General features: G+C 31.1%; 1 protein-coding gene across 3 annotated transcripts in view; it reads left to right on the forward strand.

The window, feature by feature from the left end:
- LOC118201713 (transducin beta-like protein 3) overlaps positions 1–20,078 on the forward strand; it is a 175,512-nt gene that overhangs the window by 98,599 nt on the left and 56,835 nt on the right. For all 3 annotated transcript variants that reach the window (XM_085810869.1, XM_085810870.1, XM_085810871.1), the window contains 2 exons: positions 4,701–4,807; positions 16,336–16,540. In XM_085810869.1, coding sequence (XP_085666995.1) covers positions 4,701–4,807; positions 16,336–16,540 — 312 coding nt within the window. The remainder of the gene's footprint in view (positions 1–4,700; positions 4,808–16,335; positions 16,541–20,078) is intronic.

A 20,078-nucleotide genomic window follows, 5' to 3' on the forward strand; every position in this document is an offset into this window, starting at 1 on the left:
CCTGAAAGAATTTAAAAAAAATCTGGAGACTCCATTTTCCATTTAGTTCTAAAATGTTAAAGATCTTTCTTGAGATAGTTTTCTGTTTGTGTTTAATTTTGTATTTTTATGGAAGTTTCCCTCCAGCCAAAATAGAATTTATTTACTTGTGGATTTGTATCAGTAAAAGAAAGTAAAACTGAAAGAATATTCTATAAATAAAGTTTTGCATATCTTTCTAAATTGTGTTTTTTAATAGTATTTGCTGTCATGTTCTCCCCTCTTTTTACTAATTTTAGCATTTGAAAATAGGGAGGGAATAAATATGCAGTGGATGCTTTTTCTGAAGAGAGAGATGTTTTAAAGGATAAACACATTAAAATGCTCGCATAGACACACTAATATTATTATATTATGCAATTCAAAAGATTTATTAATTTCAATAATACTCTTTTTACCTACATGAAATACCTTCCTGCTTGCATATTTTAAATTGTTACCATAAACCAGAAGTTTCTAAATCATATGCTGAAACAACTAGGGAGAAAATTACATGAAGAGTAGAAATATATGAGTAAATATGGTATTATAAAAGTGATAGTTGTCTTCATAGTCCAGAATAATACTGGTTTTTAACTTACAACTGAAAAACTAACTTAAAATGTGAAATGAGGAGTGATTCTGTGTGATTAATATAGAAATGTAATGGAAGTGGAAGGTCTCCTAATCATAAACTCTCCATTTTTCCAATATATATGTGATATTTCTGCAGTCGTGGTGAAGCTTGGCATCAAAGTTCAGGCATTTCTTTAGCAGAGTGGTAAGCCCATATCCATAGACGACAGAAATTGATTTAGCTTTTAATTGCCCATTTTTATCTATTCCAATTAGCAGATCATTTTCATTTTATATGAAACTCTCTAAATTACATATTCACAGTGATTTTAACTAAGTAGGATTGAATTTAAACTTCGTCATAACTAATTCTAACAAAGTCTGCATCATAACTAATTCTAACAAAGGAAAGAAAGATGGACAGAGCAGCACAGAGTCTTGTAGCAGCGATATTAGGAAGCAGCCTGACTGAAAAATGGCGCATACTCAATATTTATAGTCGTGGTTACGTAATAGGCTAGCAAATTCTAGAAGGTACTGGTCTCGGGGGAAGATCCTGAATTGCTGAAAGTTAATTAAAGTTTGCATGTTCGCGTAGAGCAAAGCCGTAGTATTTTTTTATATTTTACATATATATATCTGATGATGTAGTTTTTGCATAAAATGAAACCAGTTCACTTTTTAGTCATGGCCTAAATGTTGTAGACAGATGTAGCTTAAACACAAATAAAATGCGTCATGGAAGATAGCTTGACAATATTGCATAGATGAAAAGATGGATTTGCAGACAAACATGCTGAGTTCAACATATAATTTATTAATTTCTGAGGATATATCCTTGATTGATGCAATAGTGGGTGTGCTTAAACATGCCTCACAATTTTATATTGCGCAGTTTACATTTTAAATAGTAGAAAAACTATCTTAGTGAAGAGACATGGCTTTCCTAAGCAATATACTCCTTAATATGTTTGAACATGTATGAAGGGACTGTAGAAATAGACATCATAGATTTCTGTCAATAATTCTCTTGGCAAAGGTGTAGTAGTAATTATAAAATGTAGCATTGAACAAATTTAAAGGCCTCTTTCAGGTCCAATAAATCTATGAAAGAAAGTCATGACATACTGAAACAGGTTTACAGAAATTAAGCTTTATATTTAATGTTTAACAGTTTTGCCCATGCATCATACGGGCAACCATTTTTTATGCAGTATGACCTGAGTGTATGTGGAATGGGCATATCATTTCCATGTTTTTTGACTATCTCATGTTATTTATTTTAGTTTACTTTTCTTTATCTAGACGGTGTAACATGACCATAAGAACAAATTTGAGGTTTTTTCTTCTTTTTTGTTTTTTGTTTTTGCTATTGCATTCATAGTGAAACATCTGCTTTCTTACAGATACTTTGCATTGCATTTGCAAAATGTTTTGCTTAATAAAATTATATTACAAGTTAAACTTTTATAATCTTATTAATAAAAAAATATAAATTAGCTTTTATGCTATTTTATTTTTATTTGCATGTTTGGATTTTCATTTGATCCTTTAAAAAATATGCCAAAAAATATTTCCTGTGCCATTTCCTGTTTAGAAATGATCATAACCAAGATGAAATATTAAGTTGTAGCTAAAACTTTCAGATACGTAATAAATACAATGTATAAAGCTGCATAAAATATTTATTATTACCTGCATACGTTACAAAAGGTAACATTAACATTTAAGAAAAGTAAGTTTGCAACTCATACTAGTGTGTACAAAAAACCAATAGAAAACCAAAATTACAGGGGTAATTGCACTTTTTTTTTTGTCTCTGTAAGTATTTTTGAGATATGAATAATTTTTCATGTAATGTAGTTTTGTTTTAATTATGTAATAAAGAAGACAATTTTTGATGGCCATAAAGCATATGGCCATCTACCATATTTCATGGTGAGGACGATGAAGATGATTGCTGCAAATTTGAAGGTTTTCGGACATCGCAAACTAATGATGAAATTTTCCAGTTATTGGATTTTGTAAAAAGAAATGTGGAGAAGTGGTAATAAATGAAGATGATATAACAAAAGTTTCTCATTGCGACGACAATGCCCCAATCATCAATCAATTAACGGGCGGCAAAATCTGTATATGGTTCTAGATCCAGAAAATACTGCTTCCGATAGTGAAGAAAGTGACAGAGAGGTTATTGAAAATGAAAAAATTTTGATTGACAAGTTAGTCGGTATTCTTGACACAGCAATTACAGGACTTGAACAGTGGAACTTTGTAACTAAACAAGAAATTATGTCTGTTTATAGAATTAAAGAGAAAGTATTAGCACAAAAAACGAAGCAACTTAAACAACTTACATTGAAAGAAATGTTTAATAAGGTAAACAAATAAATATTAAGCTTTTTTTGTAAATTTTGATACCCTTTAGATTATAACTGCTCTTTATTTCATAAATTACGGTTTCATATTATTATTTGTATAATTTCTGCATGCCATCTTACCAGATTTAAATTAATGATCTATAATCCAGAAAAAACCCCTAATCTGGAATCGCCGAAGCCCCGACGTGTCCGGATTACAGACTTATAGTACTGTATAACCTAAATCATGCATTATAAAGCCATTTTTAATCAGTTTGGAGTTTTTTTCAAATGGTATCATTGTGCTGCATGGAAACTTCCTGTTTTTCATGAGAAACTTTTAGCTTTTCATAGTTCAAGGTTGGATGCTATGATGTATATACATACGTAGCTGCAAACTCTTCTGCTTTTTCATATCCAGGTCTTCCAGTGGATCACCAAATCTCCCACCTTTTAATTTTTAAACGTAATTAAGGAAAATGTTTCCTTGCATGCATTAATGAAGCTTAAATCCCCCTCCTTCTAGTTATTTTCAGAATAATTTTTCTTATTAAATTTCATTTGATCTAAGTTGTCTTAATTTGTTGTAAATATCTGTAGATTTTGATATGAAGATTCAAGCTGTGTTTAATCCGTTAATATGTGTATTTAATTTTATGTTTCTTCAATATATGATACACGACTAAGTTTATCAGCACAAATACTGTGTACATTAATTATTAATTTTGTTTTCATGGTATTTTGATAAATAAAAGGTACTTTGATAAATAAAAGCTTCACTACTCACTCGGGTGTTTCTCAGTAAAGTTTAAGAAAAATAGAAAGTGAAGTTAGCTAAAGAAAATAAACTTCAGAATATCTAATTAAATGCTGAAATATTTTACATCAAAATTGAATTGCAAATAATACAATAACCTGAAATGTGTATTATAAAGTGGATTAAACTCAGTTTGGAGTTCCTTTGAAATGGTATCACTTCTATGAAGTATAAAGTCAAAAATCTTTCTTCTTCTTTTTTTCCTTCACAAAAATCTTTTGGTTTGTAAGATTTCAAAGCTGGCAGCTATGAAGTATACTATTTACTAAAGTTAAATACTCTGCCGAATTTCCCATCACTTTCAGGGAGTGAGTTTCTACAGGACATAATTCCTTGATGAACAGTGCTAAAATGTGGTTAAAACAGAACTAATTATTTGCTTTATTACCAGGCCTCAAGAAAATATTTATTATGATATAGCACTGAATTTTGCATGTAATTCACATTTTACTAATTAAACATTTTGCTGTTTGGAAATAGTATGAAATGTTAAATTTTGTATTTAGAAATCCTTTTTACTACTACTGCTGAAAGAAACTTTGTAATTGAGGGGGGGGGTAATCATTTGACACCTTTTTTGAACGCTGTGTATGAGCAGAAGGGATAATAGTTAAGCACAATTCCATATGCGTCAACTGTTGTTGTGTTTTGTGTAGCTAACTAAAGCAAAGCAAACTAAATGTTTCAATTAGGGTTTTAAAACAGTGTAATCACAATTGATCAGTTCTATACAACATACTTTCTGACATTAATGAGCATATTTCTTCTTGGTTATAAAAGCTATTTGAAATATATTACAATCAGATTTGTTAAAGAATTACCTATTTTAACTATAATGCAAAATTATAATCTTATATGTGTGAAAAAATTTTGTATCTTATATATTTCATTGCATTTATAATATGTATGTCATTTTCTTCATTTTTTAGGATAACAGTGTAAAAGTTTGGTTTATTGAAAACGAATCGTCATGTTTTAGTAGTCTGTATACAGGTTATGGACATACTAATTCTGTTACAGCTGTTGCATGTTGCAGGTAAATATTTTAAAAATGTAATCTGTCCTATTGCTTAATATAGTTTTATTCTTTATTATTATTATTATTGTTGCTGTTGTTATTACTGATACATTTTGGCACATTTAAATGAAATGTTTTAAAAATTAAATTAGCATGAAATACAGCATGTATTTACATACCTTCACATCATATTGGATAAAGCTGCTTGTTATTGCAAGAGAAAATAAAATATACTGTAAGGGGGGATGGAATTATCCAACAAAGAAGAAATTTGATAGATCTGATGTATATGTGTGGAAAAAAGACACATTTTAAATTTCAGAGGAATCTGATGCTTTATTGATGAGATACAGTTATATATAGTAAATCAATCAAGGAGGCATTATCTCAATGCTGACCCTTATGCAAGCTGTTTTTTGGCTTTGTTTCACTAGGTTGTGTTGATGCTAGGTTTGACAGATGATCTGTGCAATTTCTTGCCAAACTTTTTCTGATTGTTGAGTTAGGTCAAGACGTGTTGGGATGGCCAGAAGCATCTGCTCTTTGATTCCAAATGTGCAGTATTGGGAAGAGATTTGGCAATCTAGCTGAGCAAGGAAATAAATGACAGTCATGAAAACAATCAGTAGAAGAGATTGCTGTATGTGGTTAAGCATTACCTTGTTGCCTCAGGCAGCACAGTGGGGCAAAGAATATTATCAACATACTATTGTGCTGTAAGGATGTCACAGATATCAACCAAAGGGGTTTGATGTTTGCTGTGTATGTATGTATATTCACATTTTGCCATCTCCATTGATCAACTCTGCCTTCTTGATGCTGTGCTCTGCCATGATTTAAACCATTCCCATAGACTCGTGTTATGGATTCTCTGTAGTTTCTATTGAAATTCTTTAAAAAGTAAGAACCCTGAAAAATAGGGAAAAAGGCACGAATATCCGAAAAGGGAGGAAAGGGAAGTGGCATGCAAAACAAAACTGGCTTAAACATTCATTGATGACTGGCAAAATGATTGTGACATCATTTATCACATGGTAAGTGAACAGTTTTGATGGTTTTGAAGGTTGCAATCAAAAGCATGAAAATTATCATTGTTTATGTTTTCATTCAAGTAGAAAGGATGTTTACAGTGCAGATCATTTTATTTCATTTGTATGGATTTGAAAAGAAAACTTAGCATGCACTTCTTGTGAATAGTGATTTAGACTGGCAGTTTTTTTAAGTTTGAGAATTATGCCATCTTAAAATAAGATTCTAAAATTATCAAACCAGAAATTTATAGTCTTATATTCTTCAGAATTTCATTGCATTAAAGCATCTAAAATTTCTATAAATCTGACAAGACTTTTAACAAGAAGAGTAACAAGACTTTTCATCTGCATACAGAAGAAAAGATGATTGTAAATGGCATATATTTTCTCAAAGGCATAAAGGAATTAGTACAATAAAATCAAATGAAACATCTACCTGGTTTTAGCAAGCATTTCCCACTACCTCAAATATCATCTGCACAAACAGTTCACGTTGGGGTGTTTAATCATATTTTGTCACATGATTTTTGGCATTTGAAAGAAAGAGATGTACTTTAGAACAAACACTGTGTTGTGAATTAAAAAAAATCATAAACCTTCCAGCATGAGCGTATGCGCAAAATTTACGACAAATTCAGTTTTTAATGCACATTTTTCGCATATCGAAGCTGAGACGTCTGAAGGTTATTTCTATTCCTCCTTTTCTACCCTTCAACACATCGTGGAATGTGCCAACAGGAAGTCATTTACTTTCTTTTTCTTAACTGGGCTTTTGTGCTTTGTGGTAGCTTTTCCTTAAAAGTTACAACACACACATAGTCATGTTTTAAAATTCAGAAAATATTTTTTTCTCAAATATTTTGTAATTTTGTGTGATTAGTTGCTGTGTATTATTTTAATTTGAATACATTTGGCTTTGTAAATTTTATATCGGTTTTCATGGCAAAAAAGTATGTGCAACCAGCTGATTTTGCTCGGATTCTTCAAGAATTATCTCATGAAGTAAAGGAAGACAAGGAAACCTTTGGATGGAAGAACAATAGCAATTTCCATTAATTATTTTCTTTCCATTCCTTATTTTCTTTTATTTCTATTTTTTAGAAATAAGTAAAAACATTAAAGTTAGTTTAAAGTGTGTTTTTGTAACCAGTAAGAAGTAAATTTCCTTGCAGAAGTACATAATGCTAAACGTACTTTTTTCCCATGGTGTTTTTCTTTTTTATTGTCTATACTTGTCTTTGATGAATATTAAAATTAGCTTCGATTTTAAATACAATTATTAAATAATAAAGTTAACATTTTCTATAATGAAATATATCATTGCATTTCCATCTCACTAATATAAGAAATTAAAAATAATTTACTTTTATTTGAACGTGATATCATTTGTATTTTGCAATAATAAGATGAATAGTTTATTTCTTAACAAATTTATCACTCATTTCTGTCGTTTTTCGTGCCAAAAATGGTAAAATAATGGATGTCGTAAAAAGTACGAAGTGCGCGTGCTCATGTAAAATTGCCAAGTGCTCGTGCTGGAAGGTAAAGTGCAAGGTGTCTGAAATGGAGCTATCACACCACCAGATTATAACCATCATTTACTTCCAGTTCTGTTGCAAAACGTCAGCTACAGTATGTCACCAAATCATGTGTATAGCTTTAGGTACTAATCTTGTATCATATGACACTGGTTTGATACCAAAAGTTCAAAAACAAGGACTATGACATTCAAGAAGCAGAGCACTGTGGCCGGTTTACTTATGTTGATGAGGCCCACCTGCGAAAAGTTGTGGAAGAAGATCAGTATGCAGCCACTCGAGAGCTTGCTAAGGAGTTAGATGTTAGTGCCAATTGCATTAGTTGCGATATGCATCGCATAAATAAACCATTACAGACAAAAAAAATCTTTATCAAGTAGAAATTGTATTTTCTATATATTAAATAGATAATTTAAAAGAAGTTGCAATTTTGAATATTGATATAGTATGGGTAGAAATCACAGAATAAAAAGATATCACTGGGTGCATTAAGTGTCTGACCAGCATGGGCTAAGGTAGCTCAAATTTCCCAAAACTGCCACAAGGAAGAGGTATTTTCGTGATTTTGATGTTAAAATGCCCCTGGTACTTTATACCTGCATTTACGTACTTTTAATATATTACCTTAATTTCTTGGACATATTTCAAAATGCAGGTATTTATACTTTCTTAAAGAGATCACAAAAAATACTCAAGGCTCTTTATATATATATGGCCTTGCCAGTTAGGAGGATTAAATATAAAATGCTCTTTGTCATGATGTCATTCTTACTAAAACCTCATTTGAATGCAAGCCGTGAAAAAGGTTTATTATCTAAAAAAATCAGACTGCATTTTGACCAAACTTAGATATGTAAACTCTTGATGCAGTTGTCCTTGAAAAGTTAAACATGTGGGCAAACAAATAACTGTGTTATTGAAAAAGATTCTCTGATTCAGATTGTAAGTTCGCTAAGTATGTTAATTACAATTTTTATGTTCATAATTTGTAAATAAACTATGAGTACGTTTTAGTAATGAGTACCATGTCTATCTAATAGTAAAATATTTTTAAAAAATTTCTGTATAGGAATCAGAATTCATAAACTTAATATGGATATATGTTTTATAGATTCTGATTTCCCCCTTTTATGATTATTTGTGATTTAAAGTATTCACTTCAAAAATGTGATAGTAGATTTCATTATATTTCCGCTTGAGTAATAAAATGCAAATCTCCAACTAAATAAATATGCTTATAATTTACAAGAAGTGTTTTAATGTTTCAGTTTTTATATTTATGGATTTTAAGTTATGTAGATTAGTTAATAAAAAAAAGCATTATTTACTCATTTTTAAAATTGTAAAAACATCATTTATGTGTGACTACTGAAAAATTTCACTGTAGGTTGCAGTCTAAGCATTCTTGCCAAAATCATCGAATGGACAGCATTGCTGTGAGTCAATGTTGAGCAAATCTTTCAATTTAACCACCCTATTTCTTTTATGCCAGTTGCATCACTTGATATATGGTGATATATACTGTGCATGAACCCATTTGCGAGGCACTGGTGCAATTGAAGTGAGTAGACAGAGTCAATTTTGAATGGAAGCTATGCTTTAGAAGTGGAATTTTGTTTCTGTCTGAATGTGATGTTGTCTAGCTTCAGCTATTTATTTATTGGCTGCCAAAATTCAATTATTTGCATGTTAGATTGAAAAGCATATGGAATTTCATCACAACTGGATACTTCCTCTATGCATCTTTTTTTATTTAATAAAAAGTCTGAGTGTAATTTGCAGAAAAGCAGAATAAATATATAATGAAGAGGATTCATTGTACTTACATACAAATGGCTGTGTCAAATGATTAATATTACATAGTTGAGATATTTTCATCTTTATAGGTATATCATGTTGCTGAAAATAAATTTCACTGCATAATATTTCTCAAAGCAGTTATTTCATTGTTTTATACTGGATTGGAAAATTACTGGATTGGATATTTCATTGTTTTATACTGGATTTAAAAACAATTTTCCATCTTCTGTGCTGTGTAAATTATATTTATTTGAAAAAATTAGCTGGAGGGATCATAATATTGACAAAATGTTAACAATATACTGTTCGGCCACATATTCCAGATTTAATGTAAACATCAAGTTTGGGGCGGAAGTGGGCATATCTATCAGTGATGTAGGGGTGAGTGCAGTAGCCTGGTTAGATTTAAATGGTTCTTTAATTTCATGCTCTATCTTTCGAGTGCTGTGCAACAAAAAAATTTTGTCAGCGCTTTATACATTTTAAGCTGATGTACCGTGAAATTTTAAAATTATAGAATTAAATTAAAATGCATAGAAATATCAGATTGTGACATCTCAAAGATAAACCATTAAAAGATACTGTAAATGCAATTCATCATCAGTTTATAAATATTTTAATAGATAATATTAATTTAATAGATAACAATTAAGTTAATAATAATTTAGATAATGTATCTTAGTTAATTTTTAATATTTTCAAACATTGAATGAAAAACTTTTATCTGTTAAATATTCTTTAATAAATTATATTTATTAATTTAATCAAATGATCTATAAATAAAATTAAGCAATTTAATGAGAAGAGATTGCATAAAAATTATTTTAGTTTTAATTAGACATACCATACCTTTTTTCCCCTTTACATTTTTGGCTGCATAACTGGGATGGTCAGTCTTCCTAATTGTGATTCTTCATCACAATTTTTAATCACATTATACACTACTTTTTTAAAATCGCTACAGAAATGTTTATTTCTAGAGCTTTCTGGAACACTAGAACTCATCATAAAAATGAAGATTTGAAAGTAAAAGAAGGTCAGTAACAGCGATACTCAACGTTTGTATGAAAAAGCACTAAATGACCCCCGACCTCCGAGAGGAAAATATACCCATGCTTTTCACCCACTCACTGTGATACTTCTTAAACAATTTGAAGTAAACTCCAATGATGGAACACAGCAATAACTTTTATTTTACACTAAAAAAATGGCAACATACAAACAAGAGAAGAAAAGGTATAAAAACTTATTGAAAAAAATAATTACATGCTTCGTGCAAGAAAATGCATGCGGCTCTCGAGCCTGCATTATAATATTGCCAGTAACCTGTACATTATTTATTATTCATCTATTTCAAATACACGAGAGATTAATAATGATATTAAAGCTATTACAACCGCCATGACCTCCGAGAGGAAAAAATACCCATGCTTTTTACCCACACCCCTTCAATTAAACTGACCCATCTTGCCTCTCAGCCAAACTGTTCTTGCTAGAGTGGTTAGACAGTACTTTCAACTTTTGCTTCTAACTTCATCTTTATTTGCATGAGGTATTCTCATTACAGTGTAGAATTGTTAAATGTGCAAGTTCGTATCATTACCTTTTAGTTTTGTATATTTTTAAATAAGTAATCCAGGTTGTAGCTGTGTTCTTGTTTTTATAATTTGCCTGATAGAAATAAAGTTCTTAAAATATCATAGTTGAATTTCATATTAAACTTTATTACTTCAATGTTTATATACATAAAAAAAGCATGTGTCATATGCACACTTAAGACAAGTCTATTTATGACATGTCTGCAATTGTTTGTGCTAAAGTAAAAAGCACTACAAGGCTAAGAGTCTGAAGTTATGAACTGTTTGGTAGTATAAGTGCTGATCAAATTTTATAACTTGAAATATTCACTAATCAAATGCATTTTTTCATTAGCTTTTTAATTTCTTTTGTCTGTGGAAGTTGTTTATTTAATTGCATTAGATATCTTTTTAAATCGCAGTTGTGAAGTTTAATTATGCAACCATAATTAAAAAAAGATGAAATAAGAAATAGATGTTTCTACTGCTTTTCTCTTAAAGACTTTTTTTTCCCCTTTTAGTACCATTTTATATGCTTGTTAGATACTTTCAAAATTAAAATTTAAAGAAATAAAATTAATATATACAATTATATTTGTAATATTTAATAGTTTAATTTTTCTAGTAAATATTTTAAGAATATTCCACTTGTGCAGAGGAAAACAGTAAAATCTGGTTTAACTGAAACAGAATAGGGGAGGGGAAGAAACCCCACCAAATCAACTTATTCTCTAATTATGTTCTTTAGAAATGAATACTTATTTTGTGTATAGGTGGCCCTCGACTTTTGCTCATTCTGCTTCCGCATTTTGCTCAGTTTTTTTTTTTTTTTTTAAATCCAGTTTTTTAAGGGTTTTGTAAATATCACAAAAATTGTTTGCTTCCATGCAGTTGCTCTGTCAGACTGTGGCATATTGCTGTCACTCACACCTTGCCTTCTAGACGAGTGGACTTTTTCAAATCATTGTAATGTAACTAGAGTTCTGAGCCATGGTGTGGGGGCTAAATTTTGAATACATGTGATGCATTAAAGAGATTTAGTCTTGCATAGTCTTGCATTAGGGTATGTGTTATGTATTCTACCAGTTTGTCTGTTTATGTTTAAATCTTTTGGCAGTATACACATGAGAGTGAGAAATGGAGAGACTGCAGTATTGATATGACCCCCCAAAAAATAAGGGACCATGAAACTTTATATGATCGAGACAAATGTGGAAACAATTAGATATTTTGGAAGCAGTTAATGCATTCCTTTAGTTAGTTGTTCATGTGACATAAACAAGTCAACAATATATGTTCAATACTTTACAAAAAAGAGGGAGGGGGATAAAAATTAAGGAATATATTCAAAATTGTGGGAATATATCATCAAGGAATGTTTCCAACAGACATGTAATAGTGATGAATGAAATGGAAAAAACTTTGTCATTGTGAACTGATGATCAGCATCACAATGAGGAGTATTCATTTCAGAAAACATTTAACACAAACGGTATTCTGTTCACATTTCAGAAAAAAATTAACACAAGAATGAGATACATTCGTAGATTAGGCTTTTCATATGGTCCCACACTAAAAAGTCCAAACATGAGAGATCTAGTGACCTTGGTGGCCAAGCTATGGGACCACCTCTACCAATCCATTGTCCTGAAATTTCTGGGTTCATATAACCAACCATCGTCTCGGCAATTATGGTAGAAAATGCTGTTGGTTGCGAGGACTGACCCTTTTATATAATTTACAATGCTACCTAGCGGCCTAGCATTCCAACCATACATTCTATCATAAATATTGCTTGTATAGCTGCCTTCTATCACCCCTTAAAGTTTTGTCTACTTGTTCAGATAGATTCCTCTGTATAACAAGTATTCAAAAAAGTTTGTGCCATTGGAATGGAAAATGAAATTCAAGCAGCAGGTGATGGCAACCTTGTCGATTTGACATGAAATATCGACATTCCTGTTAACTGTTAGTTGGTGGAGAGTTGTGAAGTGTGCTTGTCATGTCAAGAACTATTCTATGGAACTCCTATCACGAAGTGAATATATGAGTGTCAAAGGATGTTTTACAACTGTGTTTACTTTATGAGTTCAAGTTGGGCAGCAATTCTGTAGGAGCTGCTTGAAAAATATACCCCACATTTGAAGAGGCATCAGTGGGTGAGCACTCAGCATGAAAGTTAGGTTTATTTATATTGGGAGATGAGAACCTCCAGGACAGGCATTGAACTGAATGCTCATCTACAATCGACAGCTCTGGTGAAGGAAACAATTTAGCAAGAAATTTAGATTTCACAAGAAAGTCCGATGTTTGAATGAGATATTGCCATATGATGAGAAACATTGTTATATAGCAACCGTGTAAAAAATCATCATTGGTAATCTGATTCTGTGGCATTTGCCACCAAACAGAACATTCATCAACAGAAGGTACTGTTCTGTGTTTGATCAACCAGTCCTGTATTGCACTTGAGAGATCCAGTTATCTTGATGGCCAAGTTATGGGATCATCTCGACGAGTGTATCACCTTGGAAATTTCATGAGCAATGGATTGATCGCGAGAGAGATGCAAAAACATTAAAACCTGAGGTGTACTCATATGGGGAAGGATTGATGATAAGCATAACTACAACTCATGAAGTTAAACTAAGATTTATTTATTTACATTAGAATGAAAAGAAAAGTAAAAAGAATAATCGTCAAAACATTTTGGACACATCTGTCCGCACTATCGTTCATGTCTCATCTGACCACATCCTAATCTAGATGGCGCTCTTACATAATCTTAGTTACAGTTCCCACACTCATGCGAACTGCAAAAGGTTGCAGCTGCACTGTATTGGAAGCAGACAATGCCAGACTTTATACAACAAAAACGACCAAGTAGGTGATCAACAAATTTAATTGGGAAGTTTTATCCTATCCTTCTTACTCCCCAGACATCACTCCGACTATCCTTTATTTTTAAACATGGACTACCATTTGCATGAGCAACAGTTCTGAAACTGAGGTGATGTAGCACATGCCATAGGACAATTTTTTGGTTCTAGGCACAAGAACTTCCACAAATGCGAAATTTAAAAGCTTGTAGCTGTAACTTGTTTTTGGAAATGTGTAACTGAAGGTGAAAGAGATTATTTTAATGAATAAAATGCATTTACACATTATTATTAGCTTGTAATGTTTCTCTGAAAATTATGGCATGACCCTTTTTGGATACCTGGTATTTGTGATTGGGGCTCTTCACAGCTGTCGTTGGAGGATGTGAGGAAAGCACTGAAAAGACGTGCTCTTCATTGAATTTTATCTTGATTTGGTAGCAACACATATGTCAGAGCTCAAGTTCTAAAGCATGAAGCATGTCAAAGATACCTCTGATTGCAGCTCAGTGTGATCACCAGTTGCTCCCCTTAACACGTTGAGCGCGGCGCCAAATTTGCTGTGCTTTCCATTCAGCCAGCAGCGAGCTAAGCCATATTTTTGTTTAGAATGTTTCAATACATTTCATTAAAACTAAATTTGATCACATTTCATTGAGACTATATTTAATTTTTAACTTTAATACTGTCGGTCCTATGGACTGATGCCAGCCAAACAAAAGTTCCAGTGCCGGTCCCCAGGTACCGATGCCGGCCGCACGTAAAGTTCACTGCCGGTCCCCAGGGGCCAGCACCCCACTCAACGTGTTAATGTGTAAACTGTATAGTGTGAGTAAATAATGGTATTTGTGAACTTTATTTTTAAATTAATTTCTGCCTATCAATTTTTGCTACACATACCAATGGTAAAGTCCATTTGTGATAATACAATTTTGATATCCATCTAAAATAATCATAACAGAGTACAAAAATGATTGTCACTGAGAAATGTAAGTGGCTTACTTTAATATAAAAGCTCAATATATGATCAAGCTTCATGAAAAAAGGCATGTCATTTGCTAAAATAGGCCATAAAAAAGAAATAGATGTGTCATTAGTTTGAAAAGAGAAATTGTTACAAATTGCTAGGTATGGCTACGGTTTCTGATTTATCAAAAGTATTAACTAACCTGAAATGCTGGAATGGTAGACATAGAGTAGATATTATCCATTTTTACATTTGAAATTGTTAACCAAATTTTATTTATTGCAAAACAGAGAAGAAAAAACTTTTTTTAAAACTATTTATTTTATGTATATAATTTCTCTTTTAATTCAGTTTCAAACAGTCTCAGATACTGGTTGGAACCAGTTACCTGAATTATACAAGGTATTGTGCAGAGATTATTAATACTTATAAATATATATAATTTACCTTATACTTCTGAAATTAGATGACCTTATTGTAGTAAGAAAGCCTCTGAAAAATGGGTGAAATCATCCACTGAAGTTTGGACTGACAAAGACTGTTTTCCTCATCTTAAGTGTTCCTCTTGCTAGCAAAAATTAGTTGATTCATTTTTTGCTTTTTTTTCCCCAAATCAATCAGTGTTTTCAAGGATATTCATCCAAGCTTTGATGAGATTTAATTCTTTGTTTAATTTGAAACTTTTTGAAAACATTAGTTTTTTTTTTTTTTTTTTTTTTTTTTTGTTGTAGTGTTTTTATAATCAAATTCCTCAGTTTCTTCAAATGTGTTTGATTTTACAGTTCTTGAAAGCATAAGTTTTCAATCAAAGGAATTAAAAAATTACAGTGTTTTCAGCATTGATTTTTAGATTCAGTTCTCTTCCTTTTACAATGATTTCATCTCTTAAAAGAGAAATAGAATTAGCTTCTGTTAGCTGTAGAGTTCATAATATTACCTCTATTTATATAAATGCAAGTATAGTAGTGTATAACTGTTCAGAAAGCCTTTTTCTTACAGCATGGACTTTTGAACTCAGGTAGGGGAATTATTGTTTCATGGAAAAAAGGTCTGAAATCTTTCTACTGCTTTTATCAAGTAGTTTTGTGGAATTTGTGAAGTAGCCCAAAGGATATATTAATGTGATACATCTTAAACTTTTAAATACTTGTTGAGGATGTTATGGCTGAGAAACTTGAAATATCACTGGTTGAGATGAAAACTATTATTCAAGATCCATATTTCTTATTTTTCTGTGAAAAAATACTGGACAGTGTTATGTTTTTGCTTAAAAAAAGTCACAAAGTACGCAAAGTAAACTCATAGTATCAGCCATCAGAGAACAGTTATATAATTTCAAAACACAGAAACTTGTTCAACATAGTACTCCCTTTTCACCATAATCTGTCATTATCAATTCTGAATAAAGTGTTCTTTATAATCGGTTATACCCACTAGCCTTTTTTTTTCATACGATGAGATAATTCAGTTGCAGTTTTTTTTTTGGAATTTTTTGAAGATGCTTTAAATTTGTTTTTTGGATTTTCATACCATGGAATATTGCACAAAATTTGCTTTATAACTTCCATGAACTTAATTTACTAAAATATATGGTTACTAGAATGCATCAAAATTGTTTTTAAGTAAACAAATCTTTTTGTACCTTTTTTACATCGTTTCTTCTTTTATATTAGACCTTTCTGCATTTGTTTATTTTCTTATTTGCATGATAATTTTTAATTAATGTCATTATTTGTTTTTATACACATTAACAGAGGAAAGTCAAGATTCTTTGCCTCTGGATCTCAAGATACAACCCTCAAGCTCTGGGAGGTTCCTGAAAGCCAGCCTGTTGTAACTGCAAAATTATTACTGACACCATTTTGTACAGCCAAAGCTCATGATAAGCATATTAATTCTATAGATATTTCTGAAAATGACAAACTAGTTGCAACAGGATCTCAGGATCACACAGCAAAGGTTAGTATAAAAAATTCTGTACAACTTCTGCATTTTAAAGTGAATTTATTTTCATGCTAATAAGTATGTACTGTTTAGTAATTATTTTGTGCTACAATAACTATTAAATTGATAGATTAAAGGAAGTGAAGAAAGAAGTACCTAAATAAAAATGTAACAAATTATCAGTAAACATTTCTTTGTCTTTTGTATTTACTTTACAAATAGAAGTAGACAATGTTTCTTAATTGAAAACATTGCAATTTGATTGACATGTTTTCATTAAGAAACATTTAATCTGTAATTACATCGTCTGTGTAATTTTAAATGTGTGTCATTCTATTCTATAGACTGCAAATTTCTGTGTTCACTAATAGTTTTTGTCAATACTAATATTTATAAATATGTATATCAGTGTATACATGTATACTTCCATAATGCAACATTATAATCTGTGTTTTTATAACAAGTTTATAATAAGTCTTTATAGTTTTCTAAACTGTAATCAAGTTATATTGATATTTTTCTAAAAAATATTAAATTATTAACATCCTAATTCTTATATAGTTTAATAGCTGTATTTAATTTATTTTAAAGAATACTTGATATTAACCTGGCAATGCTTGGTGGCTAGATTTGAGCAGTTATTTTCAGTTCAAAAAATGGAATTGTGTATTTAGTGCTCATTTGCGTGTAGAAAAATATTTATGAAGTTCTATAGATTAAAATTTTGCTTATTTAATAAAAATGTTTTGTGGATTATGGTAATTTTGGTTCTTGCATATTATTGCTACCACCTTAGCTGGAATTGCCAAAGTTTCAAAATGTGCCAGAATCTAGTAATCATGCGCATGGCAGTTCTTCAGTTTTAGTGATCAACAGCCACACTTTCTTATGACAGAGATCAAAAGGTTTGTGGCATATTTCTTTCTCGATCATGTGTTGTCTGTTTTTGAAAGCTATTTGTTATTTTTAAATCTGCATATTTGGAACAAAAAGAGAAAATGTCTGTTTTGTAGTGGTGTGTGAGAATGGTTTCAATTGTGAATAAGATAAAATGTTCTGGGTGCAATAATGAGATGCATTTGGTAGATAGTTCATGCGGAATGTTGCATTAGTGCAATTCTGCAATTTTTTAAAAAAAAAAAAAAACAGATCTCTGTTTACATCAGAAATATCTCAAAAGGATTTGATGAAATTTCTTAATAAATATATTGTTACGTGCATATGGGTTCATAATGGATTAAATATTCACAGAACTGATTATAGCTTGATGAAATTTATTTTCCCAAAAGAAACATTTTACAATTCTGCAACTATTCACAAAAGTACTCCTACAGCTCTTATGACAAAGCACAATCAGTAGCTACCACTTCAAAACTACTAAAGACTTTAAACACAAGACAACACAAAAAGCTTATAATGCCTACATTTGTGCAGTGATCTTTCAATATTCTGAGCTAAACTCTGAACTCGGTGGAAAACTTATGCTCTGGTCTTATATAGTTTTCTCACATTCACCAAGAAATTTCCAGTACCTTCAATTTCTCAAATTCTTGGAAGGCATATACAGTTACATAGAGATCGAAAAATTGCAGTTATACAGGGATAAGACTGAAATGTCACCAAACAGTCCCCAAGTTTGCTGACTTCTGGTGATTTCTTGCCAATTTTAGGAGGGGAAAAAAAAGTCTTCAAACCATTGTCAGCTTGGTGCTCTCTCGCCAATTTGTTTTTGAGGTAGCCATTAACCTTAGTGTAGCGGTTCTTAACCTTTTGACTAGCACTTACCACCTAAACAAAAACTGAAAAACTGTAATACCACCACTACATTTTACAATGATTTTTAAATTTCTCAATACAAATATTAAAAAATTATACAAATTATTTGCTATTTGTACTAAATATGTATACATAAAAATATTAGATTAATTGGTTACCATTTAAATTATCAAAATTCAAGTTATAGTATTTTAATTTTAAATTTTAATGTGAAATTTGGGCCTGTTTAAGACAGATCAGTTTATGTCTGGACTTATTTCGCTTAGTTTTAACCATAAATTAGGATCCACTTTTAATTTCATTCTGTGTTTATTTTCCAAAATAACGTAGAAGAAAATCCATGTTCACACAAATAGGTTATGCAAAAAGGCAATAAAAATTCATGAGCTTTATTTGGAAATGCCTTTAAATTCTCTTTCTCTGTTCGCCGAAAGTTAACAAGTGTGTTATTTTTTAAATTGCCAGTTAGAGTTCGAGCAGAACAATTTCTATGAATCTTTCTTTTTCTTTGTGGGATAAAATTTCAGGTACATTTGAACAAAATGCATTTCTAATCCACTTTTCTTTTTCATTTTTTTTTTTTGCTTTGTCCTTGAAAAATGCTTGTTGAAATTATTTATCAACGAAAAACAATGATTTTTAATGTTGAACGCTATTTCTTCTTTTATTTTCAAATTATTTACAGTTAGAAAACTCTCTGAAAGGTATAAAAAGCTTAAAATATTATTATCCAATTTTTTTATTATTAGCTTGAGTTTTTTTATCATTGCATTTATTTTACCTCTAACAGTAAACAAATTAACACTTTGTCCTCGTAATCCTAAATTTAATTAATTTAACTTTCCAGAAATATCAGCTAAATATGCTAAGCGTGCCAACCAAGACATCATTAAATAAAAAATTTTAAATTGTAAATATCCTTGAATTAAGCTCGGCTTTTAATAAAATTAACAGTTTTTACAGCGTGATTCAAAATGGTTTTCAAGTTTTGGGGGATTGTTTTGGCTATTAAAGCTTCACAATGAATGGAGCAGTGAGTAAAATTAGTTCCAGGTGCAAATTTCTTTATTTGATAAATAACACTGGAAAATTTTTCTGTTATACCCCGGGCTCCGTCACAGCATATGGCAATGCACTTATTCCAAGGAATCCTTTTCAGACATACAATCGTCAATTGCTTTGAAAATTTTATTTGCAGTTCCTCTTTTGTGAAGAAATACACAAAATAAATACTCTTTGGCAGTTCATTTACTTTCTTCAAAATGTATCTAAAGTAATAATTGGACAAATTTAGTTATATCAGCACTTTCAACCAATTGCAGTGCAAAATACTCCATTTGTTAATTTTTTGAATAAGTGTCTCTTTGCTGCCCAGATGGTATAGTGGTTAGGGGAGCCTGAGTGTGATAATGAAGGGCCTGGGTTCGAATCCCAGATAACACATGGATATAAAATTGTCTGTCCCTTCATAGGAGGTAACGGTGGCCGCCTGTTAGGTGCGTCCACAATAGAAATGGCCATTACTTCTGTCCTTGGGAGGGACCAGTGCTGTTATAGGCAGGTGCCCACCTTTGGTAAAAAAATAAGTGTCTCTTTTATGGAATTTGCCATTTCATGAATTCACCAACTTACTGTACCATTTGATAATGGAATATCATTAAGTTCATTAGCCGATTTTTTGTTAAATAATGTTAAAACGATATCTTTAGCTGCTGGTAAAATAAGGTTTTCTCCAGTTGTGTGAGCCTGACCAGTCTTGGCAATTCTTAGGCTTGCT

The sequence above is a fragment of the Stegodyphus dumicola genome, chromosome 2 (genome assembly GCF_044657685.1).
Source record: "Stegodyphus dumicola isolate Sdum_Otavi_A_Nest chromosome 2, ASM4465768v1".
Lineage (NCBI taxonomy): Eukaryota > Metazoa > Arthropoda > Arachnida > Araneae > Eresidae > Stegodyphus > Stegodyphus dumicola.